This window comes from Brassica napus, chromosome C8, assembly GCF_020379485.1.
Source record: "Brassica napus cultivar Da-Ae chromosome C8, Da-Ae, whole genome shotgun sequence".
Classification (NCBI taxonomy): Eukaryota; Viridiplantae; Streptophyta; class Magnoliopsida; order Brassicales; family Brassicaceae; genus Brassica; species Brassica napus.
Genome location: NC_063451.1, coordinates 31,778,046 through 31,805,831, shown reverse-complemented (window position 1 = coordinate 31,805,831; position 27,786 = coordinate 31,778,046). Strand labels below are relative to the sequence as shown.

Here is a 27,786-nt window from a genome sequence, read left to right as displayed (position 1 = left end):
GGTTTGACAACCCACTTTAAGGTGGACTGATGCATAGTGAATACTGACTAAGGTCATTAGTATTGTGCTATTTGATTTTTTCAGGTTAGTGATGCTCGCATATGGACTTCATTTGTGAATATTTGTATTTGTTATATCAACTCTTACTAAAGAGCAAGCAATGCTCAAGTACCACGAGTCTTGTATACCAGCTACCAACTCTGATTATCTTCTAGACTTCCTACAAGGTTCATATCATAATGCTCCACTACACAAGAAGCCAATCACTCATTTCTAATGTCATAACTGAATATGGTGAGAGAGCTTCAAGCAGATAATGAGAATAAAAACGATTGCAACTGCTTACTAGGAAAACATTACATTTACAACAATATGGGATACTAATACTCAGTGGCGGAGCCAACGAAGGATCACATGGGTCAGTTTGACCCCTGTGAAATTTTGAATTTGATATAATATATGCATATAATTGTTATATATTTTGATTAATTGTTTAAATTCTCATGGTCTGACCACCTTCATTAGTTGAGTAATTTTGCATATGTAAATTTTGACCCTGGTAGATTCTTTTTCTACTTCACGTCTAGATGCTAGCACAGAAAGGTACTAAAACGACATGCAATGTTCCACTGTTAGGAGGAAGTTGCAAACAGAGGGGAAACAGCTTGCCATCTAATGGACTGCGAGTGCACACCACAGCATCCACCAAGCACGTTTCTTCTCGCAGCGTCTGAGTTAGCTCGGCCACGCTGTTCCCTTTAAATGTGCAAGCATATCCAACGGTTGATTCATCTCCCACGTGTCCTTCATCATCAACTATATGGTAGTAAATCGTTCTCCCACCCGATTTTGGTGGATACACAACCGACTAATCAAAATCAAAACTCGTGTCAAGATTGTAATTTAAACCAATTGTGAGGGTGTTTTTATAATTATAAAAAAAGAACTCACACTTTGATCACATCTCAGTGAAAGAGAGGACGTTCTCGAATGTGATGTCCTCCTATGCTCCAGAGGCTGCTCTGTCTCCGCCGTCACTTGAGGATTGATCAGGAACTCAACAACATCAACATCCCACGAGATGGAATCATGAGTAGCCGACAAATGAAGATTATCGTGCGTGACGGAGTTTCTCCACGGAGGAAGACCACCGTTAGCTTTTAGATAGTTACCGTATCTCGTCTTGAGCTTGATCTTGGAGCCTTCTCTCACCGGTTCCCACTCAACAGACGAGTCGGGTCCACTCGGTTTTAACTGAACCACCTTCTTCCCCGTGCCTCCGAGCAAGAACCGCTCGTTTGAAGCGGTTAGGTATTTACCGTAACAGCTTTTAAGACGGATTACAGTGTATGAATCGGGAACCGGTTCGACGGTCCACTGAGCGTTTTTGGTTGAACCGTTTCTGTTTTGAGTCACTGTTTCTCCGTCGTCGTCTGCTGATAGATACTTGTTGTGGCTGTTACGCATTCGAATAGCTTTAGCTTTCTGGAAAAACTCCATTGCTGATGCTGTTTCGTTTTGGTCGAAGCTACTTGTCTTCTCCTTTTGGCTGAAGCTGCTCGTCTTCTGTTAAAAAAAAAAATTAATGAGTGGGGAATATATATGTAAGAAGAAGTGAAGATGTGGTCTGTGTATTTATACGTGTATGGGCTTTTGTGGTTAAGCGGACACGCACGGACACGGGACTGGTTAGTGTTGTAAAGTAAACTGGAAATGTCAGACTTTGCCGACTGGATATTACCGCGTTTTAGTTTCGACGTCAGCACAATATGATAGCATGTTCTGTTAGCGTTTAGAACGTGTTGGTTGCTTCACGTCTTTATAACGAGTCTCACGATTTCAAAGTAGCACACATGCATGCACAATGTTACATTTTCTGGATTTGCAAACTTCCAATCATGACAAAGAGTCAGTGGCGAGAATCCCAAGACACCAACTATATTTTAGCCTGTGTTCCAGACCAAAATCAGAATATTAACATTTCTTTTACTTTCCAAGATTAAAATTTATAAATTATATTCTAATGTTTTATAACTTTTGAACTTGGGAGTTATATCTGAGAAGAAGCAAAATAGAGTTAATATGTATTTGATAAAAATCATATATAACATATAATATAAATAAATTTTCAGTAAGGTTATACTCCCTCATTTTCACAATACATGATATTTTAACTCAATGCACAAAGATTAAGAAATTTATTTTTTTCTAAAAAGTAGTTTTAAAATATAATTTAAATATCATTCAACCAATTACATAAATGATTATAATATCTAATTGGCTACACAGTTCCCAATAAAATTAAAAATAACATTAAAATATCAAAACATCATCTATTATAAAACAACACAAATCTTCTAAAACATCAAGTATTGTGAAACGGATGAAGTAATTTTTTTTGAAAGAATGTTAAATTTATTCAAATAAATTTTTTATAAGTATATGTGGTATTTTTTTGTGCAATATATTAATAACTTTTTAATTTGAATAAATTTAACATTATTTCAAAAAATGTCACTATTTCCCCATGATTTTTTTTTGTTAATTTTAAAAAAAAAATTCAAATCAAAAATTTCTCAAATGAAATGAAGAAACATGTCCAGTGACAGTTATTTAAAAATTACTAACAAGTCTTAGCACTATTTGTTTTTCTATTAATCACAAACTAATGACATTTGGAAGTTCTTAGTGATGCATCATACTGAAAAAATCATCATCTCCGGCATATTCCCAGGATTCATAATACAAAGGCGGGACACTTTTGCACGCGGTGTACGAAGTCAATCGTCCTATTTTGTCCATAAAGACACAGAGTTCCTCTATTTAGTTAGCAGATCCTTGAGTCTATTTATGTTGCTGAAAAAAGTAATACAAAACTTACATATTGACAATTTGAATCCTGTAATCTTACGTGAACGTCTATTAGTCTTTTATGAACCAAATTTACATAGAATGTTTAAGGTCAATTTTTACATTGACCTATATGACCATAACTTTAAGGTCAATTTTTACATTGACCTATATGACCATAACGAGTTAAATTATTGTAACAGAGTGCAAAAGCATGTCAAAAGGATGACAGGACGATGCTGTTTTTTCTTTTGGTTCAATCAATCAAACTTGAAATATGAAGCTTCCAACGCCTTGGCTTTCTCACACGCAGTTATGACAGCTTCTGTATTGCCTTCCATAGCGTAACTCTTCTCCTGTTACAGCACATCAACGTTTCATAAACCGTAAAAACAAATCATTCCATGTAGACGTATAAAAGTATCCTGAATCAATAGTTATGCACATATAAAGTGACTTAAAGAATACCAGCAAACGCCACAAGAAAGGAGCGCCATCTCTCTGTCTGATCCTCTTCTCCAGTACTTTAATCGCTGCAATGTGTTTAAAACGCAGAGTTAGCTTTGTAAAGGGGAAAAAACAAGCTGAAGAAAAGTGTTTTCGTGAGTGTACCACTAGAAGTTTTGCCGTTGAGTAACAACAGTTTGTACCATATTTCATTAAAAACATCCATCTGTAAATCCGATGCTCCAATCACCTATTTTGAACACGAAAGAGGTAAAATCATTTTGCTGTATTTTCTTCAATAAGTGCAAGAACATGCATTACCTTATAGTCAGCAGCGTCAAAGTCTGGACCGAGCAGTTCTAGAGCTTTTTTGTAGTTGCCTTTCCCATATTCATAAACAGCTTCAGCAACCTGATTTAAATTAAGAAAAGCGATCTTATGATATGATAAAAGAATTCAAGTAGTGTCATATAGTTTATAAGTCAGTATCAATAAGAACTGACCTGGATGGCTTTCTGCATCAACTGTTGTTTCTTCTTGCTCATCTTAGATGTTCTGTTAGAATTAGATGAGTTAAGAAACAAAAATTTCATTTGAAAAATGTCACAAAAGAGAAAGAAGAACTAACCGGGACTTGAGGCCCTCGAGCAATACATGTGCCTGTGTAGTGTTTCCAACTTTACTCAATGCCCAAATTATTGTAATATCAAAGAGCCACTCCCGATACCACATTCCCTGAACAATTGAAATCACGCAAACTTTGTAAGAAGTGCAAATAAATGCAAGGCAAACATATAGATGGATTACTTACTTCATCAGTCAAGCAGTTTGCTAGGATCTTTAGTCTGTCTAAAAACTCATCTTGTTTATCGCGTGTGTCCAAGCGTAACAACAAACCGAGAGCATCCATATAAACCTGAAGTTCAGTATTACATGTATAAGACATTATATTGCTTATTATGGAAGTACCATGTTCCATTATTTAAAAGGGGAAGACACATGATAAGGGATACTTACATCTGTAGCAACAGCATCTTCTTTCTCCAGTTCTTTACACATTTGATGATCATATATTTCTTGTACCTTACTTAGGGGTGACCCTCCTTCCAAGTAACAAACAGCTACATGCCACCAATTATGCGAATACCTATTTATATATTTATTTAGTAGATGATCAGAAGATGTTTCTAAGTAATTTGAAAATGATTTTTATACCTTAAGGAAGAGCAAGAATCCCATGAAGCTGCGCATCCTTCCATGAACTCTACTGCTTCCTTGAAACGACATTCAGTTTGAAGAACATGACACAACTGCTCAAACATACACAAATGTAAGCTTGCATATGGATAAAAGGAAATATTACCAAAAGACTTGGGTAATAAACGTGGAACTCACGCAATGATGAGCCCAAGAGTCGTTTTTGTTGATCTCATATCCTTTCCTAGCCGCTTTCTCAGCTTCTGCTAAATGTCCAAGCTCCAATAAGGGAAAGGCAAGCATACCGAAAACATAGTCTTGGTCTCGATTCTCCGGTATAATCTACCAAGTGAAGTAAAACAACAGATAATGATGACAAAGTAATTAAAATGTTAACCATGCAGTAACCATCAATATGATCAACATGTGAGGCACCTTCTTAAACAGAGGCAAAGAGAGATCAGGTCGACCCATGTAGAAACAGAGAATCTCTACTCTCTTCCAAGATAGCAAATCTTTGGGAAACTTTTTCAATAACTGCAAAATATAAAGAGTTTACATGAGAGTTAGAATAACGGCTAGGAGATCAAGCAGGACTACGAAGAACCAGAAGCCAAGAAACATCCTAACCTTAGAGTGTAACTCCAAAGCCACGTCTTCGTCCATATGATCAGATATCAAGTAATTAACAGCCTTGAAAACTGCTTTCTCATACGGTGTAGCTTTTCCCTAAAAGTAAAACCAATGAATTTTAGAGCTCAAACGACACTAAACTAGACACTATAAGGGGTAGATAACAAGATAGAGCGAGCTTACAAGATGAGATTCTGCAGCTTTAGCATAGGTTTTGGCTCTGGAAACGTCAGAAGAGATAAGGCAATGGGCAGCCAAAACGTTGCCCAAAACACAATCTTTATCATACAATGGAGCTTCTAGAATCACCTTCTTCTCTCTTCCATAGCCAAGAACCTTCATCAGACATACAACAATGTCAAAAAACCAAAACGGGACTGACATAAAAGAGAAACGGTAGGAAAGTACAACCCTACTGTAGAAAAGATAGATGAACCTGGTGAGAATAGGAGTTAATGGCAGCGATGCAATCATCTGAAGAGGTGTTGACCTCATAACCCCACCAAACATATCTGCTTCCTTTTCTGTACTTATGAATCTGACTTTCATCTTCTTTCTGTTGTACCGGAGATATGAAACAGAGTTCACGCGTGAGGTTAACCGATACATAACAGATTGGTAAAGAAAAAAGACAGAATTCTCTAAACAGAGTGATCATATGTTCCAAGGGTTTTTGTTTTCTTGTGTGACAAGTTACAAGACTCCGTCAAATAAATTATTTCCGATTGGTGATTTTATACGGTAAAAATATTTAAACAGTAAAAAAAGAGCTATATAAGGTTACATATAATGAAAAATGTAAGAGATAAAACGGTTAGTGTTCATTTCAATAAAGGGTTACTAATCACACCTGTATAAGCTATATTGGCTGGTCGTGCATATATTATGCATGCATCTGTTATTTTCGTATAACCCGAACGTTAAAAGAACAATAAGAAGGCAGATGAATTTTCCAAAATACAGAACGACATCGCAATCGAAGAAAGGTCACTTACCATGCATTTCAAAGACATGGACAAGTTCTGACTAACACAATATGAAGCCTTCATTTTGATCAATCAACAGGATTAAACAAAAACTGGATTTTGCAGAAACTTGAGAAGATCCGTTAGGTATTTATTGACTTAGAATATCGGCAGAGAAAGGTGGCATAACTTGTGGATAGACACGAAGGAAATTGTATTTTCTTTTGAATATTTCTTTAAGTAGTGTATAAAAAGTTTTATATTAATAAAACTTAGGAATAAGGAGGACTATTACAAAAAAAAAATTACTTGCGAAATGATACCATGAATCCGTACACTATCCAAATTCTAAAGCAACCCAATCTCCAGCACATCATGTGTATACATGGAAGTATTCCTTTTATCCATATTATATAGTTTATTCTGTAAACAAGTTATTTTTTATTGAATTATCTATATTATATACAATAATATTACTCTTGTATATAATTTTTCGTCCAAAATTAATTTGAATCTTGATTTAATATTATTTTTGTGTTCCAGATTCAAATTAATTTTGGACGAAAATTTATATTAAATCAATTAAAAAAATTACTTTGGATATATGAATAGTTATGGACATAAATTTCAGACTTTTCAGGATAATATATATGTAGCGTTCGAACGCTAATAGCCTAATATTAACAAAAAAAAAAAATTAGCACGAGGTCATGTTCTATCTGCTCAAACCCGTTTGGATAATAGTGTAACGTCAGCTATATAGTTACCTTGATGTTATGGCCAGACCAAAAGATCTTTATAGTATATTTAAGTTACGTCTCCTTATCTTTATTTTCTTTCAATTTGGTTATCATGAGATGTCAGATTTACTCGATCATTCTTATCGTATTGTTAGCCTGCTGCGTCAGATTTTTGCCTTCACTTTGTGTAAAAGCATTTATAAACGACAAGATAGTGACAATCTCTAAGTTTGTAATTTGATCACTCTTTTACTTTCTTTAAAGGCAGAAAGATTCATGAATCATTATCCTAATACAGTTAAAATTCTCGGCTGACTTTTCCACGTAAACTAGTGAGTTTGACCTGCGGTTCAGAAGATCTCAATTGTTAAGTTGTTTCTAATTTTGGATAACAACATATCCACTATCAAAAGTAGTTATGCAAAAAGCGTCTAGTAACTTTTGTCTAATGTTCATCTCGAACTCGAAGTCATATAAGATAAAATGATGCTGCGCACTTAATGATCGATGTTGACTCGCTTGAACACTAGACAAGCATAACTACTTTTGTCTAGTTTGTTCATCTCGAGATGGCCACCAGAGAAGCAAAACTTCACAGAGCAGCATCCTCATGAAGCTAAAGGAGATCGTCACAGGTTCACAACACAAATACATATACTACTGATAATTATGCATCTATCTCACTCTCAATGCTTTGTTTTGGTGATGTTACGTGGACCGAAACTGCTAGAAATTTTGATTAATGGCTTGGAGTTGAACCTTCTTTAATCAGGTGTATGTAATCTATTGTTTGATCTTTGGCCAAAAAGAGCCGAATGAAAATGTTCACGGACTCTGATGTTATGGGGTTAAGAATGAAAATCAGGTCGACTTCAAAACAAACTATGGGAGAACTATTTCGCTTAAAAAAATTGAAGTAACAACAATATTTTCATAATTTTCAAAGAAGTAAAAGCCACCAGGTCAGGTATAAGGATTACCATATAACTTGGCTAGATAGGCCTATTTTCGTAGCCCGTTTACAGTGGTCCTATACGATCTCCTCGCTGCTCCTGATACTATCTTTTCATGGGAGATGAATATGTAGGTCCGTTTCTGTGGAGATCCATCATCCATTGAGTTAATGATATATTGCATTAAGCTTACTTTGTTCTCGGAATGAATAACTTTTGATTCCAAACTGTTATCTAGATTGTTTTTAGCTTTACAAAAAATGGTTACAACCAACGTCGAGTTGGCCTAGTACTAAGGGATTGCGGCTGTCACTACCATCACCTGAGTTCAATTTGCGCTGGGACGGACTATTTACAATGCTTGAGTTCCCGGCAAAGAAATGAAACCATATTTTTAACATTTGTACCAAAAAAAATGGTTACAAGAATCTGCATTAGCTATTTCAAATTGACAACCTCTAGATTCCATTTTAGAGAAGATTTGTGTATGTATCTGCCTAGTGACAAGTTTTCTTTTGGCTCCTTTAGCTTATTAACATCCTGTGTTTCAGAGATCGTGGGTACTATTCCGTGGAGATAACATGGCCGGTTCTGATATTTTAGGAGTTATACACGGTTTAAGAAGAATTTCAATAATTTGGGGACCTAAATTTTTTTTTTTACAAATTTAGTGTCTATTTTTATACAAGACCGTGCCTGAGAATGTTAGGCCCTAAAGCCCAATTATTAATTTGGCCCCTCAAAATTATGAAAATTTAAAATGTTATGGGGAAGAATCGAACTGGGCACCTTATCTACTTCTAATAGGTACATAACCAACCTAGCCACTTAGTAATTTCTGTTAGGATTTGGCCCCTAATATTTATATAATTGTTCAAGGCCCCAAGCATATGCTTGATTGGATTTTACTCAGGCACGGCCCTGTTTTTATATATATATTTTTGAAAATTTTAAGAACTTCGGACTAATGTTTTATCTCGCTTGGCCAGGAACGGCCCTGGGAAACATCAAACTTTTGGTCGTCTTGAAAATTCTTTAGAGAGTAGAATTACAATCTTGAGAGGGAATGAAGAAGTCTGGAAAATCCCTCAAGTGAAAGAATTGTAATGTGTATACTCGAGCTGCTGATATTGGATCTCAACGGGAACAATGAAAGCCATTGAGGCAATTAACTTATTATTTACAACTTGAAATCTCAATCGGAGGCATGTGGCTTGTACACATTAGCGTGGGTCCGCTCTTGCTCACTACCATGCGTGCAACGGCGCAAGCAAAGTGATGTCCTGTGATGCCCACAATTCCAAAGAATATGAACATCATAATCGCAAAGAAAATTAAATAATTTTAGAAAGGACACCGAAGTTTGATTTATAATTTACTAGTGGTATTCCGGCGCTACGCGCCGGGTTTGTATATTTTATTCTCTAATGAATTTAAAATTGTTTTTTCTGATCCATTTGATAGTGGTTAGTAATAATAGTGTATCACTTTGTTTTGTAGTTGCTTAGGTCAAAGAAAAATAGCATAAATTGTTTTCATAGATTAATACAATAAAAATAGAATAAATAATTGATAGTTGCATCAAAGTAAATATAGTTGAACTTAAAACATAAAGTAGAATCGATGTTGGAAAAAGAAACATGTAAATGTATGTGTTTTTTTGTTTTATATTTATGCAAGGAATATTTTTATTTTGATTTGCAGATTATAGGATTTCAAAATGTAAGCTATTTGATATATTTGATATTGGTAGTAGGTGCCATTAGTGTTAAACTGTGTTTCCTTTATTAGTGTTAATAGTTGAAATTAGGGATGGACGTTCGGCTACCCATTCGGGTTTGCTACAGGTCTATTCGGATTTCGGGTCTTCGGAGTTAAAGATTTCAGAACCGTTTGATATAAATTTTGGTTCGGATACGGTTTGAGTTCCGATAACCCGTTTAAATTATTTTTAAAAATTTTAAATTCATATATATTTTAAATTTTTCAAAATCTAAAAACAAAAATAATATCTATAACAATGTTCTGAAATATTGCAATCATATATATATTGTTTTGCATAATGTTGGTTTTTATTTTTTTTGTAACTTATCATATTTGGTTTTAATTTGTTTACCTTGCTGTGTATATTGTAAGTTTAGATTTTGACTTCTGATTTCTAATTGTATTTTCACTTTGAAAATATATCCTTTGATAATATTTATAATTTTAAATGGTTTGTTTTTATTTGGTCAAATTTATTCTCAAATTTTCTTTTTATACTTTGAATTTATTAGATCAATAAATACACAATTGTCCATTTTCTACATTTATGTTCTGACACAATTGTCCATTTTCTACATTTATGTGCATATTCCATTTTTTATCTTCTATTTTTATTATTTCTGAATTGCTACATCTAAAGAACACTGGTGAAAAAGAAAAAAAAAGAACACTTGGTGTTATATTGTCTAAAACTTGGTTTTTGATGTGTTTGATATATATATATTTTCTATCGTGCCATTATATTATTTTGATTCTTACTATCCATTTTTTTATTAAATTTAAAATAACGTAACTTGCAATATTGTTTCTATGTCAGAGTAGAAATATTCTTCATTGTTGTTTTAGATACTTAAATCAATTATTAAACCGTTTAAAATGGAGTTGGAAAAATGAGAAGTAAATTGGAATTTTTTAAAAATTTGTAGGAGGTTCTAGCTAAAATTGGTGATACTTTTTTAGTGCTAAAACCCTATTTACCGTCGTCTTTTACATTTCATAAGCTCGATCGAAAGCTTGAGAGTAAAGTACATCACGTTAAATCTCGGTTTAAAGTACATATTAATGAGAGTGGAGGAGGTTACAGAGAGTTGATCGGCGACGTCATCTGAATCAGTCGGCAGCTGAGCTGTAAAAATCCAAGTTCAGAAAATGACGTAAACCCTACACTTCAATGGGCCTGAACAAAACATATTTTTAAAACCCAAATGCCATAACAAAACCTTTCGAAACTGAAAATTGTTAGTCTGCCACGTGTCCAGAAATGCCTCATATAGAAAAATGATGTGGAGGGCTAAGGTAAGAGAAAACTCTCCTTTATTATTATAGATAGATATATACAAAAATTAAATGAGAAACCATACTACACCAAGAACTGATTAAATTTTTTGAATTATCTTAAAAGAAACTATATAACTGAAATATGTCGATACAAACCCTAGAGCAACAATGGTTTAAAAATATGTTTCAGAAAAAAAACAATGGTTCGCTTAAAAGTATTAATCTAACTAAGCTGTGCATATGTTACCTATGTTTGCCTAAAGATGGGACCCATAATATTACTGGTCACGCTTCGTATTATATATTGAAGAACTCAACTATAGTTAAAAACAAATACTTTTTAGCCTACAATCTGATGAATATGAAATTGTATATTATTCACAAAGAGCAGTGCTCTAGCTTTATACATCGAGAGAGAGCCTAATTAATAAATGTTTATATACAGAGAGTAATGCGAGAATATATGATTAAAAGTGATGATCGCCTTTCTATATCTTACATCCCCCCTCAAGATGGACCGCCTTTGGCGAGGCCAATCTTGTTGCATAGGGACTGATGTTTGCCACGAGGTAAAGGCTTGGTAAGGGCATCGGCAAGCTGATCAGCTGAGGTGACATGTGAGACACGAATGCGGCCACCTTGGACATGGTTTCGAACAAAATGGTAGTCTAGAGCCAGATGTTTCATGCGGGAGTGGAAGACGGGATTAGCTGCAAGATAGGTGGCTCCGATGTTGTCGCAGTAGATGGCTGGTGTAGTAAGTTGCTTCAGCCCCAGTTCGGTGATCAATGAGATTACCCAGCAAACTTCCGATGCAGTAGATGCAATGGAGCGATATTCCGCCTCCGTAGACGAACGCGCAACAGTGGTTTGTTTCTTTGAAGACCAGGCTATGGGGTGCTTCCCATAATAAACAATGTAGGCTCCAGTTGATGTGTAGTCGTCTCTGTTTCCCGCCCAATCTGCATCAGTATATGCGTGCAATGATGGGGTGTTGTGCTTGTGGAGGAAGATGCCAGTGGTCATGGTTCCAGCGAGATACCGAAGAATGCGTTTGACTCCATTCCAATGCTCATCGGTTGGTTTATGCATGAACTGATACATCTTGTTGACAGCGAAAGAAATATCTGGGCGGGTGAGTGAGAGGTACTGGAGGCTCCCAACAGTGGCTCGGTATTGTGTTGGATCTTTGAGAAGCGTTCCTGAGCCAAGAGTAAGATGCTTGTACGGACACATCGGTGTAGGAACAGTGTTGCAGTCCACCATCTTGTTCCTATGTAGAAGATCTGCAATATAACGATGTTGGGTAAGTAATAGACCTTGAGAAGAGTAATGAGCCTCAATACCCAAAAAATAAGAAAGTTGGCCAAGGTCTTTTAGAGAGAATCGCGTTGATAGAGATGTGATGAAGTTGTTGAGATGAGTCTGGTTGTTCCCCGTCAGGATTATATCGTCGACGTAAATCAGCATGTAGAGGAGAACTCCATTCTTATTGTAGATGAATAAGCTCGCATCAGCCAAAGAATTTGTGAACCCAGAGGCCAGTAAGAACCGGCGAAGCTCATTGTACCATGCCCTAGGGGCCTGCTTCAGACCGTAGATCGCCTTGTGGAGTTTACATACAGCTGTAGGATTGTCTTTGTCAACGAACCCTGGCGGTTGTAGCATGTAGACATTATCTTCGAGCTTGCCTTGTAAGAAGGCATGATTAACATCGAACTGTCTAAGAGGCCAGTTGTGAGAAGTGGCAACGCTAAGAACAAGACGAATTGTCGCAGGCTTCACCACCGGACTGAAAGTATCATGATAATCAATTCCTGGTTTTTGATTGAAGCCCTTCGCAACCAGACGCGCTTTGAATCTTTCGACTGTGCCGTCTGCCTTCCTTTTGATCGTAAACACCCATTTACAGCCTACAACATTAGCAGCTCTGTGTGGAGACTCTAAATCCCACGTATGATTTCGCAGTTGCGCGTTGATCTCGTCTATCATAGCTTGACGCCATCTGGGGTCTTTCAGAGCTTCTGCAACAGAGGTGGGAATCTTTTCAAAACCAATATTAACCACTGCACTAAGGTTAAGCTTGTCTACTGGTTTTCTTGTTCGCTGAGATGTGTGTGTTGGTTGTCTTGTCGGGAGAGGCTGAGAGATAGTCAAAGTTGAAGCCGGTTGTTGTTGTTGCTGCAGAACAGGTTGTGGTTGTGGTATCAACGGCTGTGGTGAGATCGGCAGAGGTATGACATTTTCAGGAGCAGTCGTAGTTGGAGTAGCAGTTGTAGCAGAAGGAGCTGCAGGAGATGTAGGTGCTGGTGCCGGGACCGTAGCAGGTTCCTGTGGCAGTGGTTCTGTCGGAATATTGGATGTAGGTGCCTGTATAGGAACTGCTTGAACTGTTGGTCCTCCTGTTGGTCCTGCTGTCTGTGAAGAATCTGCATCAACAACTTCAGTATGGTTCTCAGAAGTAAGTGGAGTAGGCAAAGAAAATGGATAAACATACTCATGAAAGACTACATGTCTAGATGTATAGATGCGAGAAGTAGCTCTATCAAGACAAAAATAAGCACTTTGTGTAGTAGAATAGCCTAAAAATACGCATGGAGTTGATCTAGAATCTAGTTTATGAGATGTGTAAGGACGTAACCAAGGAAAACATAAGCAACCAAATATTCTTAGCTTAGAGTAGTTTGCAACCTGACGAAACAGAGACTCAAAAGGCGATTTCATAGATAAAGTGGCAGTAGCCATACGGTTTATAAGGTATACTGCAGTAGCAAGAGCATAAGTCCAATAGCCTTTCGGCATTGAAGCATGTGATAGGAGTGCTAGTCCGGTTTCGACAGTATGTCGATGCTTCCTTTCGGAAATACCGTTATGCTCTGGAGTATGTGGTGGTGTAGTAAAATGAGAGATGCCATTGTCTGCTAAGAATGCAGTAAGAGCAATGTACTCACCACCATTGTCCGTATATAGCGTTCTAAGTTTTGATTGAAATCGGTTTTCAACCAACACTTTGAATCGCTTAAAAACGTCAGATACATCTGATTTTCTTTTTAAAGGATAAAACCAAGTATATCTAGTATAATGATCTACAAAAATAACGTAGTATTTAAAATTGTCAATTGAAATGATTGGAGAAGTCCAAACATCTGAAAAGACAATATCAAGTGGAGAAGAAGACGTAAGTGTTGAAGTTGAAAAAGGCAACTTGTGCATCTTATTAATAGAGCAAGCATTACACGGCTTGGTCAATAAAACATTTGAAGACAAAGGTAAACCAAATTTCGAAAGCATAGTTTTTAAAATAGGAAAAGCAGGATGGCCTAAACGAGAGTGCCAATCCGATAAAGTAGTAGAAGTAGCAGAAGCATAAGATAAAGATGGTGGAGTTGATGTCTGAGGTTTCGGCCAGACATAAGTTCCTCCCTTAGGTTGGCCTTCCAGTCGAAGAGCCCCCGTGTTCAGATCGCGTACCTGAAAGTACGTTGGAGTAAAGGTAACAGCCACACCATTAGTTTTGCATAACTGAAAAACTGATATCAAGTTTTTATCTAGAGCAGGTACGTATAAAACATTATCAATAAAGAAGGGAGATTTGAGAGAGGGAAGTGAGAAAGAACCGGTGTGTGAAATGTTGAGACCCGAGCCGTCGCCGAGAATCACATCGTCACCACCGTTGTAAGGGGTATGGAGAGATAGATTTGCTAAGTCCGACGTCATGTGGTGTGAAGCCCCCGAGTCAAGCAGCCATGTGGAGGAGTCACCATTCATCATTGCTACATTTGCTCGTGGCTGCCATGATTGTTGATAAGGAGCTTGCTGCCATGGCTGAGTTGTGTTCCACTGCTGTGCTGAGCTTGAACCAGGAACAATACGAAATTGAGGACAAAATTTAGCACTGTGTCCCTGTGTTCCACACGCCTGGCATCTTCCGAGATATGGACGGGATGATCGATTATGATTCTGGTTGGTGTAGTTCCTGCCACTGAAATTGCGATTGTTAGATCTCCACGCCTGGTTGTTGTTATTGTTGTTGTTCTTGAAGCGTGTGTCTGTAGCGTTTGCAGTGATAGGAGTTACTGGTGAAGATACCGGAGCTTTGCAGAGAATCATTGCTTCTCTGTTCAGGAGACGTTCATGAAGTTCAGGAAAAGAAATCGTGGTGTCTCTACCATGAATAGCATCGATCTCGGACTTGTAATCTTCAGGTAAGCCGTTGAGAACATATTCAGTGATGTCTTCAGGGTCCATCGGCTTTCCAAGTTGCGCCAGTTCATCGGTTGTGACTTTGATGCTCCTGAGATACTCAGAGATTGTTTTGGTACCTTTAGCAGATGATTGGATTTGGAGTTTGAGTTGTCGTATGTGACCACGGGTGGGATTACCGAAGGTTTGAGACAGAAGGTTCCAGATTTCAGCCGTTGTGGTAGCGCTAGAAACGAGCGGTTGTAGTGGGGTGGAGATGGCTCCAATAAGAGAGCTGTAGAGAAGTCGGTCCTGTCTCCTCCATGGAGTGTACGCCGGATTGGCTCCAATCTGGCCTTCGGGATTAGTCGCAGTGGGTGGGACAGCAGCCGTAGCTTCAAGGAATCCATGGAGTTCAAGACCTTCTAACAGAGCACAGATCTGTTTGTTCCACATTAGGTAATTGGTATTTGTCAACTTTGTGATGTTAGACATATTCACCGTAAGCAAGGTACTTGCTGGATCTCTCGGGTTGAAGACTGTGGTAGTCTCAGCCGAGGATGAGGGATTGGAACTTTCAGTAGCCATTGAGAACCCAAAAGAGAATTGAGAAACAGAGGTTGAGAAGAGTTAGAGAAGAAGACGCAGAGAGGCGGAAGAAAAAGAGGAATAAAAAAAAAAAAATTAGGTCTAAATCTTTTAGTGCTCTGATACCATGATGAATATGGAATTGTATATTATTCACAAAGAGCAGTGCTCTAGCTTTATACATCGAGAGAGAGCCTAATTAATAAATATTTATATACAGAGAGTAATGTGAGAATATATGATTAAAAGTGATGATCGCCTTTCTATATCTTACACAATCTACAGATCATAAATCATGGGTTATATCATTCTTACCCAATTGAGTTCCCATAATTCTAGCAAATAAATCAGATTTATAAAATATAATCGAATACTTGATGATTTTAGGGCATCTGTAAAACAAAACATAAATATTCATATATCTATTAAGGTGATTAATTTGTATATTCTGCGGTAAATGGTCCCAGGTAAATCATTTAAATTTTGAATTTGGGAAATGAATAGTGAAAATGAAACTAAACGACATGAACAACTAAAATGGATTGCAGCCGGGCACTTGTGGTCTAATTTCTCACCCCCATTACCATTAAGTACGTTGTCACTTGTGGTCTAATTTTGCAAACTCCACATATATATACTAATGATGATTCATGTCAAACAAAATATAAAACTTCCCAGAATAATAATGTTAAAACAATGCTTACCGTTGAAACAGATTCACAAATGTTGGCAAGAATGCTCAACGGAGAGGAGGAATATATGGTCGGTACTTGCTCCCATCATACAAGATATCTCGATCTCATTGAACGCAAATGAAGGTTTCAAAGTACAGTATCATCTGAGGAGTGGTAATAAGTCAGCATATAGGATAGCGAAGGAGACTTCTACGTTTACGTCCTTTGTCAGCGAAGAAGACTTCTACGTTTACGTCCTTTGTCCCTAAGTTATATTCTATGGTACCTATGTGGTTGAATTCATGTGTTGAGGCTGATAAGCCCAATGTAAGACTCTGAAGTTTGGATTAATATAAAGTTGTTGTTGAGCAAAAAAAAAAAAAAACAATGCTTACCGTTTAACAACTTTTTTTTGATAATGTGTAGTTGCTATCTCTCTCAAAACCACCTGGCTGTCTTGAATCATTAAAATAATATTATAAACTCAAGAATTCATTTTTATTGTGATATTTCTAAAATATAACCGAAACTAATAATGATATTAGCGGTTAATTTGTATTTGTATTTGAGAATTCGGCCAAAAAAAACCTTAACTTTGCACGAATTACCAAAAGAAACATAACTTTTGGGCTGACCAAAAAAATACCAAACTTTCATTGACTTTAGAATTAATTAACAATGTTTTCGCTGACTTGCCAATTTAGCACGCCGTCAACAAATTTAACAGAAATATTTGACGTCGTTTAGTGAAACGACGTCGTTTTCAAATGAGATGAGACGACGTCGTTTTACATGATTTGAAATTAAAAATATGTAGACCAGTGGATTCGAACCCAGGTTATTTGGTCAAATGGCAAGGTCTTTTACCACTAGGCTAGTGGAACTTTCAATGTACTTACTAACATGTTTACTTTTATTTGGTACTGATTGAATATAAAAATATTCTCTAAAAACTTAAAAAGATCTTTAAAATTCCAAAAAATTGAAAAATAAGATTTTTTTTATAAAATCAATTTTGAAATTAAAATTGAAAATAAATTTTATTTTTCTTTTTAAAAAATAAAAACTCTTCCAAAATTTTCTATAAAATTAAAACGAACTTTAAATTCCAAAAAATTGAAAAAAATAAAGATTTTTTTTATAAATTAATTTTGAAATTAAAATTGAAAATAAAATTTTATTTTTCTTTAAAAAAATAAAATTTTACATTTCTTTAAAAAAAAAAATCTCCCAAAATTTTCATAAAATTAATTTTGAATTAAAATTAAAATATTTTTTTTCTTTAAAAAGTCAAAAAGTTTCCAAAATTTTCATTTTTTAAAAAAAAATCCAAATTTTTAAAAATTATAATAAAATGCAAAAAATTAAAGTTACAATTATCAACTTTTTATGTGTGTATAATTAATTTCAACTTTTAGCAAATGTATTAAAAAAATTGAAAATTTTGGAAGATTTTTTATTTTATGAAAAAAAATAAAATTTTATTTTCTATTTTAATTTCAAAATTAATTTTATAAAAAAATTCTTTATTTTTTCAATTTTTTGGAATTTTAAAGATCTTTTTAAGTTTTTAGAAAATTTTGGAAGAGTTTTTATTTTTTAAAAAGAAAAATAAAATTTTATTTTTTAAAAGAAAAATAATTTTTTTATAAAAATCTTCTTTATTTTTTATTTTTTTGGAATTTTAAAGATCTTATTAAGTTTTTAGAGAATTTTTTATATTTAATATGTACCAAATAAAAATAAACATGCTAGTAAGTACATTGAAATTGTGAGTAGCCTAGTGGTAAAATACCTTGCCTTGCTAAATTGGCAAGTCGACGAAAACATTGTTAATTAATTCTAAAGTTTTTTTGGTCAGCTCAAAATTTCATGTTTCTTTTGGCAATTCGTACAAAGTTGAGGTTTTTTTTCGCCGAATTCTCATTTGTATTTGGAGTTTTGATGATATCACCGGTTAAGTTTGTGTTTCTTACCGTTCATAATTTGATTACAAACAAGCTTAGCTTCTCAAAAAAGCTTTATAAAAGGTCGTAACTTTATTATTCCACACACAAAGGTCCAACTATTTATCTTCCCCTTTCCCAGTGTGTGAACTCGTTAAAACGACGTGGTTCTGAAACAGTAACTGGCTGACCATCATCATCTTCGTACGCCGGATAGTGACCTCCCAAAAGAAACACAGAATCATTATTATTCCCCTCTTCAAATCTTTCGTCCCCTTGTGCATTTCGCTTAAAAGTTGGAACCCAAAATCGTAAAAAGTTTTTACCTTTTCTCATTTTTTTGTTTGCATTAATGGCTTACCAAAATTTGTGAGCTCTTGAACTAAAGACCCTCTCTTTCTTATTCTTTCTTACGGTTTTGTGTTTGGAGCAATGAAGAAGCCCAAACTCGAAAACTCCGCCTCACAGAGTCGATTCGGGCTTGTTCACTCCCTATTAGCTCTTCTCCTCTTTTACTTCCTCTGCATCAGCTTCCAAATCCCTTCCGGGTCTGATGACGTGTCTTCCTTTGACGCATTGCCGAGACAGATGCTTGTCGGTACGGAAACGAACCGAGCTCCTGTCGGAGAAGAAGAAGGAAACAAACCGGGTCGGGTTAATCGGGTGGGTCACGCCCAGCTTCGCTCCCCGGAGCATAAAGTTCGAGACTTTAAAACCGTCTCCGAACTCTTCTCCAACGAGACCTTCTTCGCCGGCGGCGATGAGTTCTCCGTCTTCTACAAAACGGCGATCTCGACGGGGAAGAAAATGTGGGACGGGCTCGATTCCGGTTTAGTAACCAAACCGGAAGAAACCAACCCCCGGAATGAGAAATGTCCGGATATGGTTTCGGTTAACGGGCCCGAGTTCGTGAACCGGAGCAAGGTCTTGGTTTTGCCGTGCGGGTTAACGCTGGGGTCTCAGGTAACCGTCGTGGCGACGCCGCACTGGGCGCACGCGGAGAAAGGTGATAAGACGGTGATGGTGACGCAGTTCATGATGGAGTTGCAGGGGTTGAAGGCGGTGGAGGGGGAAGATCCGCCTCGGATCCTCCATTTCAACCCGAGGATTAGAGGTGATTGGAGTGGGAGGCCAGTGATTGAGCAGAACACTTGTTATCGTATGCAGTGGGGCTCTGCTTTACGATGCGATGGGCGTGAGTCTAGTGATGAGGAGGAAGATTCTGGTATTGACTTCTGAACTAGCGTTGACTTTAAATAATTGTTTAGTTTGACTTGTAAAGGTTCGATTTTTATTTGGTTTATGGGTTTTGTTGAAGTTGATGGAGAGGTGAAATGTGAGAGGTGGAAGAGGGATGATGATGGTGATGGTGATGGTGATGGTGATGATGAGTCAAAGAACACATGGTGGTTGAAAAGGCTAATGGGTGGGAGGAAGAAGATAACACATGATTGGCCATACCCTTTTGAAGAAGGGAAGCTCTTTGTCCTTACCCTTAGAGCTGGGATGGAAGGTTATCACATCAGCGTTAATGGAAGACATATCACGTCTTTCCCTTACAGAACCGTGAGTAACAGAACACAAACAGTTCATTGGTTTAGTGGTTTATCATTGGTTATTTTTCTATCTCAGGGGTTTGTTCTAGAGGATGCTACTGGATTAGCAGTGAAGGGGAACATTGATGTGCATTCGATATACGCTTCATCTTTACCCTTCACAAACCCGAGTTTCGCGCCGCAAAAGCATCTTGAGATGCAAAGCATATGGAAAGCTCCTGCGTTATTACCTGAGAAGCCTGTAGAGCTCTTCATTGGGATCCTCTCTGCTGGTAACCATTTTGCAGAGAGAATGGCTGTGAGGAAGTCATGGATGCAGCATAAGCTAGTCAGATCCTCGAAAGTTGTCGCCCGGTTTTTCGTGGCATTGGTAAGCACAGTTCTTGATATTATACAGAACATCACCTAAACATAGTCTTTGCTTATGTGAATTAATCTCTTGCAGCACGCAAGAAAGGAAGTCAATGTGGATCTAAAGAAAGAAGCTGACTACTTTGGTGATATTGTGATAGTACCGTACATGGATCATTACGACCTCGTTGTGCTCAAGACCGTTGCCATCTGCGAATATGGGGTTAGCACAGTGGCGGCAAAGTATATAATGAAATGTGACGATGATACGTTTGTGCGAGTGGATGCTGTTATCCAGGAAGCAGAGAAGGTTAAAGGAAGAGATAACCTTTATATTGGAAACATTAACTTCTACCATAAGCCTCTGCGCACTGGGAAATGGGCTGTGACATATGAGGTACATATGCTTAGAGTCTTTACACTCACTTGAGCTTAACAAGTAATGTGTGCTTAGCCTTTTATGTTATTGTCAAACCAGGAATGGCCAGAAGAGTATTATCCTCCCTATGCTAATGGTCCCGGTTACATCTTGTCATATGATATAGCTAAGTTCATCGTCGATGATTTTGAGCAGCAGAGATTAAGAGTAAGTCAACCTTTCTACCCATTTGGTGGATTTAGCATCTGTTGATGTGATGTTGTACATGTTGGTTATTGCAGTTATTCAAGATGGAAGATGTGAGCATGGGAATGTGGGTGGAGAAGTTCAACGAGACTAGGCCAGTGGCGGTGGTTCACAGCCTCAGGTTCTGCCAGTTCGGATGCATAGAAGACTACTTCACCGCTCATTATCAGTCGCCACGGCAGATGATTTGCTTGTGGGATAAGCTGCAGAGACTTGGGAAGCCCCAGTGCTGCAACATGAGATGACTTTACATTGTTTTTTATTTTTTGCCGGATTCATTTGAAAAGAAAATGAATACGCAGATGTGTTGAGTTTATGGAGCTAACTGCTTTAGATCTCTGTATAGAACAATCTATAATGTATCTATATATATATGATATAAGGAAGAGCTCTTGAAAAGTTGACAGAAAACTCAAAATAGTTTTGCTACTGCAAGTGTGCTATCTCTTACAACTTCCTCATCAAGATGAGGAGTTTGAATTATTTTAGCTATACTCTGTTTCATCAACAGAGAATCTTTAAAGATTGGTTCGAGAAAAGTACAAGGAAGGATAGGTAATATTATTGTATTCTAACGTTTAGCAACTTTAGACTACGTCACTAGTAAATCACTCCTATAATAATTATTTATTTGTTTTTGAAGGTTTTTAGTTCTGAGTGCAAAGATAAACAGAGGAAATAAACCATAAAACGAAACATCGACAGAGTTGAGGGCTAAACACAAATTAAGCTGACAGCCCCACACATTTTTGCAAAATCAACAGTTGATGAGAACACTGGTGGCGTGATAACCAGATAGTATAATCGGTGTGGCTCTCCACATGTCTGCGTCCTCTTTATCAAGGTCACAGCTTAAGACCTCATAATCACATCCCCGTTTAAAAAGGATAACCTTATTGTTCCATTGCCCTAGTTTGAACCTGAAATCAGCCCGAGGCACAGACACCCAGCTCCAAGAATTCTTCTCTGGATCAAACACTCCCATTCCAGGTATGTTATAGTTGAGGAAATACACTTTGTTCCTAACAACAGTGTAGGAGTGCACCGACAGTGTTTGCCCCGAGTCTAACTCTTCCCAAGTCTTCGTTCTGGGGTCATATGTGTCAATGAACCTTAATTCATTGCCTGAAAAAAGATGTAAGAAATTTTATACAGATGGAGTATTATTTAATAACTGCTTTTAAATATTTCACTAAAATTAAGTATTATTTTTTTGAGAACTGACTTTCACTAAAATCTAGTATTTTGCTAATTATATCTAACATATCTCTCTATTATATATTTAAAGATGGGGAGATTTTGAAATATATTGTTACTAATTATAATATATTTTTATTAGAACATTAATTTTCTAATTAATGATTTGAATACAATATTTTAAATTTTATATTTGATAGATTCTTAAATTTTGTTTCATATAAATTATACCAATCAAAAATCTAATATGTTATCCTCAAATTTGGTATCGTTTGTTTCAATTAAAAAAAGGAATTCAATTTTCTACTACTATTAAGTGTTAAACCCATTCAACATCTTTCCTCAAAGCTATCTTTTCCTTCTTTAACCAGATATTTTTTTAATAATTTAGCTCTTTCTTGTCAAACTGACCAAATCCATATTTTTATGGCAGTTTTTGGATATTTATTTCCAAAATCATCAAACCTCAAACTATCTTAGTGTAAAATATCTATATTATTAAAAGATAAGTACCTATTTGAAAATGTTCATACTTCTTTAATTAAATTTCATATTTATTTGCTTGTCTTTTTCAGTTATATTAATGAAATATCATTAAATGTATTTAAACTACCTATTTTATTTTTTCACTACAAGAAAATACAAGTATAGCGGCGGCCAAAATCCTCGTTATTTCCTCGTAAAAGAAGGGTTACGAGGAAATGGCGCTGAAAGGCGTTTCGTCGTTATATGTTTGTCGTAAGAGAAGATTCGTCGCCCTTTCCTCGTTCATTAGCGAGGTTATATTTTCCTCGTAAAGAAGAATTAAGGTTTCGTCGTAAAGACCACGTGGGGTTTCCACGTAATACGGTCGTTGTGTTTCCTCGTAAGTAACTCGAAAACGATTCGTCGTAAAAGACCCGCAAAAACCTCTAAATATATTCGTCGTAATAAAAACGTAAATAACACGAAAGTAATTCGTCATAATAGAATCGTAAAGTATACGAAAACGAATCCACGTAAAATCCTCGTTAATAGTTCCTCGAGATTTTGTCTTTAATTTTCCTCGTTAATACATCGGGAATTAGCTACGAAATTACTTTGTTTTCTATTTACTGAATTTATAAATAAAAATAAAATAAAAATTATATTTATTTAATTTATTAATAAAATTTTAATTGAAATTAAATCGAATAGAAAATTTTTTTTTGGCCGAATCAAAATGAAATTATATAATATATAAATAAGTTTTGAATTTTAAAATACAATAACAAAAAAAAAACTAATGCTGCATTGCCGCGTCGTAGAATTCCTCGCTCCTTCTCGAGAGATCTGCCTCGTTGACTTGCACGGATGCCTCGCCTGGAATGGGGTTTTGTTGTTTCATGGTCCTGAACATGGCCTCCCATTCCGGATTTGTGGCCGCTATGACGTCCAAGAAGTTCTCGAGACCACTCATACGAGCTGTGAACGACGTTTTTGTCGAGGCCAACTCGTTTTGTGTCGACGACAGCTGATGTTGTGTCGTCTCCAACACGTCGCGCAGCTCAGAGACTTCATCATCCCGTCTCTGGCCATAAGAGGAAGTCGCTCTCGGAACATCGTTGACGGAACCAATCCCCAACACACGTCCCTTTTTCCTAGGAGCGACCTTAAAAAACAATAAAATATATATTAAAATTTAAATTTTAAAGTAAAATGGAATTAATAAAAAATTTATATAAAATTTACCTCCTCGTAAATTCTATCCACTTCTATTGTGGATAAGACGACGGGTGATCCGACGGCGGACTCCTGCGCCAGCTGGGTCTCACGCTCGTCAATACGAGCTGCCACATCGTTGTAGATCTTCTCAGACTTCTCATCTACAAATTCGCCCGCCTTGTTCTTGTGGGTCCGATCGAAAAGTTCCATAAGAGTCGGTAAACGTCCCAACTCCTTGGCCTAAAAACAGTTAAGAAAGTTTTTATTATATATATATATATTAAAAATTAAAAAGTTAAATATTTAAATTACGTACCATTTCCAAACGGACGCGGGCGTGTGGCTTTTGGCCCGTACTATGTTGCATCGCCCTGTGGCCGTGCTCATCTACCGAGTTACGGGAGGCGGAGCAAGACTGGGCGACTCTCATGGCATCAGGATCCCTCCAATAACGGATGAGGCCATCCCACACGTTCGTGGTGATGGTTGCGGGGTTGCCCCGCTCATAGCCCTTCACGATCCAGTCACCCTTCCAGTTGGAGACCGTGTCCAACAAACGTTTCTTCGCCTTGTCGATAAACTCTTTCCGCACTTTCTCATTGACCCCCATGGACCAATTAAATTTTTGCTGCAAAAAAAAAAATATTAATAATTAGTTTAGAAAAATAAAATTTTAAAAAATATAAATCAGGAATAAATTGTAAAAACTTACAGCGTAAATCTTGAACCACGTCCTTCTGATGTAGATCGGAGTGGATTTCCAGTTGGGATGTGGCATGGAGAAGTAACCTTTAATCGTCTCGGTTACTTCTGTTGCAAGGCAGTTATCAACCCCAAACCTGGAAAAAAAAATTTAAAGTTTTAAATATTTATTAAAGTCACAAATGAATTTTAAAAAATTAATGTAACATACATACCAGAGAGTTCCGTCAGGTCGGTCGGGGTCTATGATCGGTAAGCCTTCTCTGCCTGGCAAACCGAGAATGTCCTCAACAGTGTACTGAGAGTAAGGACAACTTGGTGGCACCATCAAATCAGCATGAACCTGATTGGCGGGCATCTGAGGAGGCACATGAGGAGCTGGCATCGGAGGAGGAGCTATCGGAGGAGGCACATGAGGAACTGATGGCGATGCCGTAGAAGAAGGCGAGACTCTCTGAGAAGATTGAGTCTCGGGGACGGTCTCCTGCTGACCCGAAGAACCGGGAGCTGAAGAAGAACCGGGAAGTGAAGGCGGGTCTAACCGACTACCCGGTTGACCGAACATCTGCGAGTAGTGAGCAGTACGCTGGTGCTTGCGAATAGTCTGCAAAATTTAAATTTCTAAATTAAAATCAAGAGTCAAAAAAAAAATTATGAACAGTATTAACTACGTAATTAATAAAATTACGAAACCTAAATTTTCTAAACTAATTTCCTAAACTAAATTCCCTAAACTAACCACCTAATCTAAATTCCCTAAACTACTTAGAGAGGAATGAGAGACTTACCATGGCGAGAGGAAATAGAGAGGCTGTAGAGAGGAAATAGAGAGGAAATGAAGAGGGCTGCGGTTTCGCCTATATATAGGATTAGGTTTCGTCGAAGATTCGTCGCAAAATGACGAGGAAAGACAAAGACCCGTCTTTCGTTTCGTCGCAAGGCCCACACAAATTAACGAGGAAATATAGAGGCCCGTGTTTTTTTTACGAGGAAATACAGAGGCCCGTGTTTTTTTTTGAAGGAAATACAGAGGCCCGTGTTTTATTTTACGTCGTTCTTGCGACGATTGTTGTTTTTATCATCGACATTACGTGCAAATAGCGAGGCTTTTTTTGCTAACCCCTAAAATCTTAAACCCCAAACCTCAAACCCTATCTTTCTTATCTCCAAACCTCAAACCCTATCTTTCTTATATTTCTTATCTTATACTTCATATATTTCTAACCCTTTAACTTCAATATATATATTTTTTTGAATTTGAAAGGTTTAATACGTTGAAAAACTATTTTACAAATTTTGAATTTGACATATCACACAACAAATCAAACACACTCTACAAATCAAATATGAAAGGTTTAAAAACAAAAAAAAGAGAAGAAGATATTTGAATACAAATGATGTAGATTTATGTGGGCTACACTTACGTATCTCGTCATATGTGTTTCCAATATCTTTCTTCTCTTTTTTTTTTAAGTTTATATAAAATAGAAAATAATTTTTTTTAGTTTATATGAAGTAGGATGGGGAGTTTTAGGGTTTGCACATTTGGGGTTTAGGGATTTGGGTTTCATTTTAGTTTAGGGTTTATATTTACCGACGAATTAACGACGAAAAGTAAAATAAAAAAGCGGACCTCGCTCATTCCACGTAAGTTCACGAGGCTCTTACGACGTTTTGATCTTACGTGGAATAAGCGAGGTCCGCTTTTTTAATTATAAAGCGTCTCTTATTCCACGTAAGTTCACGAGGCTATTACGACGTTTTGATCTTACGTGGAATAAGCGAGGTCCGCTTTTTTAATTATAAAGCGTCTCTTATTCCACGTAAGTTCACGAGGCTATTACGACGTTTACTGTTACCGTGGAATATGCGAGGTAATGTATTATAAATCGTCGTAAAATTCCCGTGAGGTAACGTGGAAAGTACGACGACTGTCTCTAAACCCCTAAAACGAAACCCCAAACCCCAAACCACATCTTCTTTATCTTCTACTTCATATATCAAACACTTCTATCCTTTAACCTCAAGCAATTCATTCTAATCCAAACCGAAAATTATAAAAACACAATTCCTTTACTTATAATTAATGTCGATATCTTATTTATAAATAAACTCCCATTATCTTTAATTATATATAATAAATCAAACTCATACAAATATCAAATACATTAATCGGATTCATCGACATTCTCGTCATCACTTGAAACATCATCATTTTCATGAAACTCGTCTTCAACAGCTTCCTCCGTGGGATCTTCGGTAAGATCTTCATACTCGTGATTATGCGGATCAATGAGAAGGATGTCATCAATTTCTTGTTCAGGTTCATGAACTTCATTTATTTGTTCTTCTTGCAATGGTGGTTCTTCTCCTATGATGATTCGTCCTCGAGGTGTAACTTTGATCACGGCTAACCAATTTATACCCGACTCTCTCATCCGAGGGTATGGAAGGAAGCTAACTTGGTCTGCTTGTGAAGCTAAGATGAAGGGCTCGAATTTGTTGTACCTCCGGCCACCGTTGACATCTACTACACCGAATTTGTTCAACCGAACACCTCTATTGACGACGGGGTCGAACCATTCACACTTGAAGAGGACGCATTTTAGCTTCAATATCCCTGGGAATTCGACTTCAATAATCTCCGTCAAGATTCCGTAGAAATCTGTTTCTCCTTTCACACAAATTCCATAGTTACTGGTTGCCCGCTGTTTACCATACTCATATGTGTGAAAAGTATAGCCTCGTGTGAAATACATCTGTGATGTGGTGACCTTTACAAGTGGAGATTGAATTACTTCGTGTAACCACTTAGGATAATCTGCATCGTCGTCATAATCAACCTATTTAAAAATAAAAAGAACGTTGAAATACAAATCATTCATGTATGAAAATTTTAAAAGTATTTGATTAATACCTGATTCTTCAACCACTTAACAAAGTGTTGATCTTTTCTTTTGTCTACGTCACTTGTGGATATACCAGGAAATGTTTCTTCGACTTGTGAAACAAACATGCTGTAAAATCACATTTTACATGAATTAATCTCTCTCAATTATATAATGTATACTCAATTTAAGTTACCTTTCAAAATAACGCATCAATGGATCCTCGCAATTGAGTAGAATATAGGTGTGTGCACTATGAGCGTCTTCTTCACTCGACCACCAAACCTGTTTTGATTTCCCACCAAGTCGTCCAATCTGGCTAAAGATTTCTGGAACACCAACAACTGCATATGTGGGCGCAACGCCACCATCATCATATCTTCTTGGAGCTCTTCTTCGGGTACGTACTTTTGACGCAAAGTAGTACGATGTGAAGTGAGAAACTTCTTCTGTCAAACTTCCAGCAATTATAGAACCTTCAACTTTGGCGAGGTTCTTTGCTTTTCCCTTCAAATATTTCATGGCTCGCTCGTACTGATACATCCATCCGTAATGTACCGGTCCACG

At 36.8% G+C, this 27,786-nt stretch overlaps 3 protein-coding genes across 8 annotated transcripts; 1 reads left to right on the top strand and 2 right to left on the bottom strand.

Moving 5' to 3' along the window:
• Window positions 1–317: 317 nt before the first annotated feature.
• LOC106436748 lies at window positions 318–1,601 on the bottom strand. The gene is made up of 2 exons (XM_013877694.3): window positions 952–1,601; window positions 318–868 (listed from the first exon to the last, which is right to left on the bottom strand). Exons 1-2 carry the CDS (start codon window positions 1,498–1,500, stop codon window positions 584–586), a joined length of 834 nt encoding a protein of 277 aa, XP_013733148.1. The 5' UTR covers window positions 1,501–1,601; the 3' UTR covers window positions 318–583.
• Window positions 1,602–2,884: 1,283 nt separating this feature from the next.
• Window positions 2,885–6,317, bottom strand: LOC106361950 (tetratricopeptide repeat protein 38). 3 transcript variants are annotated; one of them, XR_001272996.3, is made up of 16 exons: window positions 6,123–6,317; window positions 5,564–5,683; window positions 5,311–5,463; window positions 5,125–5,223; window positions 4,930–5,031; window positions 4,693–4,836; window positions 4,513–4,607; window positions 4,315–4,444; window positions 4,109–4,213; window positions 3,926–4,032; window positions 3,801–3,852; window positions 3,619–3,708; window positions 3,463–3,547; window positions 3,319–3,383; window positions 3,019–3,206; window positions 2,885–2,979 (listed from the first exon to the last, which is right to left on the bottom strand). XR_001272996.3 is itself a non-coding variant. In XM_048764516.1 (16 exons), exons 5-16 carry the CDS (start codon window positions 5,158–5,160, stop codon window positions 3,111–3,113), a joined length of 1,107 nt encoding a protein of 368 aa, XP_048620473.1. In that variant the 5' UTR covers window positions 5,161–5,223; window positions 5,311–5,463; window positions 5,564–5,683; window positions 5,978–6,022; window positions 6,123–6,207; the 3' UTR covers window positions 2,885–3,110. The 3 variants fall into 3 exon arrangements, 2 of the variants coding, with proteins under 2 accessions (XP_048620473.1, XP_013657216.1); XM_048764516.1 differs by adding an exon at window positions 5,978–6,022 and having other exon boundaries at window positions 2,885–3,206; window positions 6,123–6,207; XM_013801762.3 differs by having other exon boundaries at window positions 2,885–3,206.
• Window positions 6,318–18,319: 12,002 nt separating this feature from the next.
• Window positions 18,320–21,160, top strand: LOC106361951 (hydroxyproline O-galactosyltransferase GALT4). Of its 4 annotated transcripts, XM_048765838.1 has the most exons (8): window positions 18,326–19,147; window positions 19,181–19,442; window positions 19,536–19,570; window positions 19,601–19,783; window positions 19,850–20,143; window positions 20,219–20,521; window positions 20,603–20,710; window positions 20,785–21,160. In XM_048765838.1, exons 1-8 carry the CDS (start codon window positions 18,650–18,652, stop codon window positions 20,992–20,994), a joined length of 1,893 nt encoding a protein of 630 aa, XP_048621795.1. In that variant the 5' UTR covers window positions 18,326–18,649; the 3' UTR covers window positions 20,995–21,160. The 4 variants fall into 4 exon arrangements, with proteins under 4 accessions (XP_048621792.1, XP_048621795.1, XP_048621794.1 ...); XM_048765837.1 differs by having other exon boundaries at window positions 18,326–19,442; XM_048765835.1 differs by having other exon boundaries at window positions 18,320–19,147; window positions 19,536–20,143.
• Window positions 21,161–27,786: the final 6,626 nt, after the last annotated feature.

Bases quoted from the DNA above. Each gene is read 5' to 3' on its own strand.
- LOC106436748 (XM_013877694.3), bottom strand. From the start codon at position 1,500: ATGGAGTTTTTCCAGAAAGCTAAAGCTATTCGAATGCGTAACAGCCAC. The intron at 869-951 runs GTGAGTTCTTTT...GATTTTGATTAG, and splicing joins CACTGAGATGTGATCAAAGT to TCGGTTGTGTATCCACCAAA.
- LOC106361950 (XM_013801762.3), bottom strand. From the start codon at position 6,176: ATGAAGGCTTCATATTGTGTTAGTCAGAACTTGTCCATGTCTTTGAAA. The intron at 3,709-3,800 runs GTCAGTTCTTAT...AATTTAAATCAG, and splicing joins TGATGCAGAAAGCCATCCAG to GTTGCTGAAGCTGTTTATGA. The intron at 3,384-3,462 runs GTACACTCACGA...AACACATTGCAG, and splicing joins CAACGGCAAAACTTCTAGTG to CGATTAAAGTACTGGAGAAG.
- LOC106361951 (XM_048765835.1), top strand. From the start codon at position 18,650: ATGAAGAAGCCCAAACTCGAAAACTCCGCCTCACAGAGTCGATTCGGG. The intron at 19,443-19,535 runs GTATTGACTTCT...GTTTTGTTGAAG, and splicing joins TGATGAGGAGGAAGATTCTG to TTGATGGAGAGGTGAAATGT. The intron at 20,144-20,218 runs GTAAGCACAGTT...AATCTCTTGCAG, and splicing joins CCCGGTTTTTCGTGGCATTG to CACGCAAGAAAGGAAGTCAA.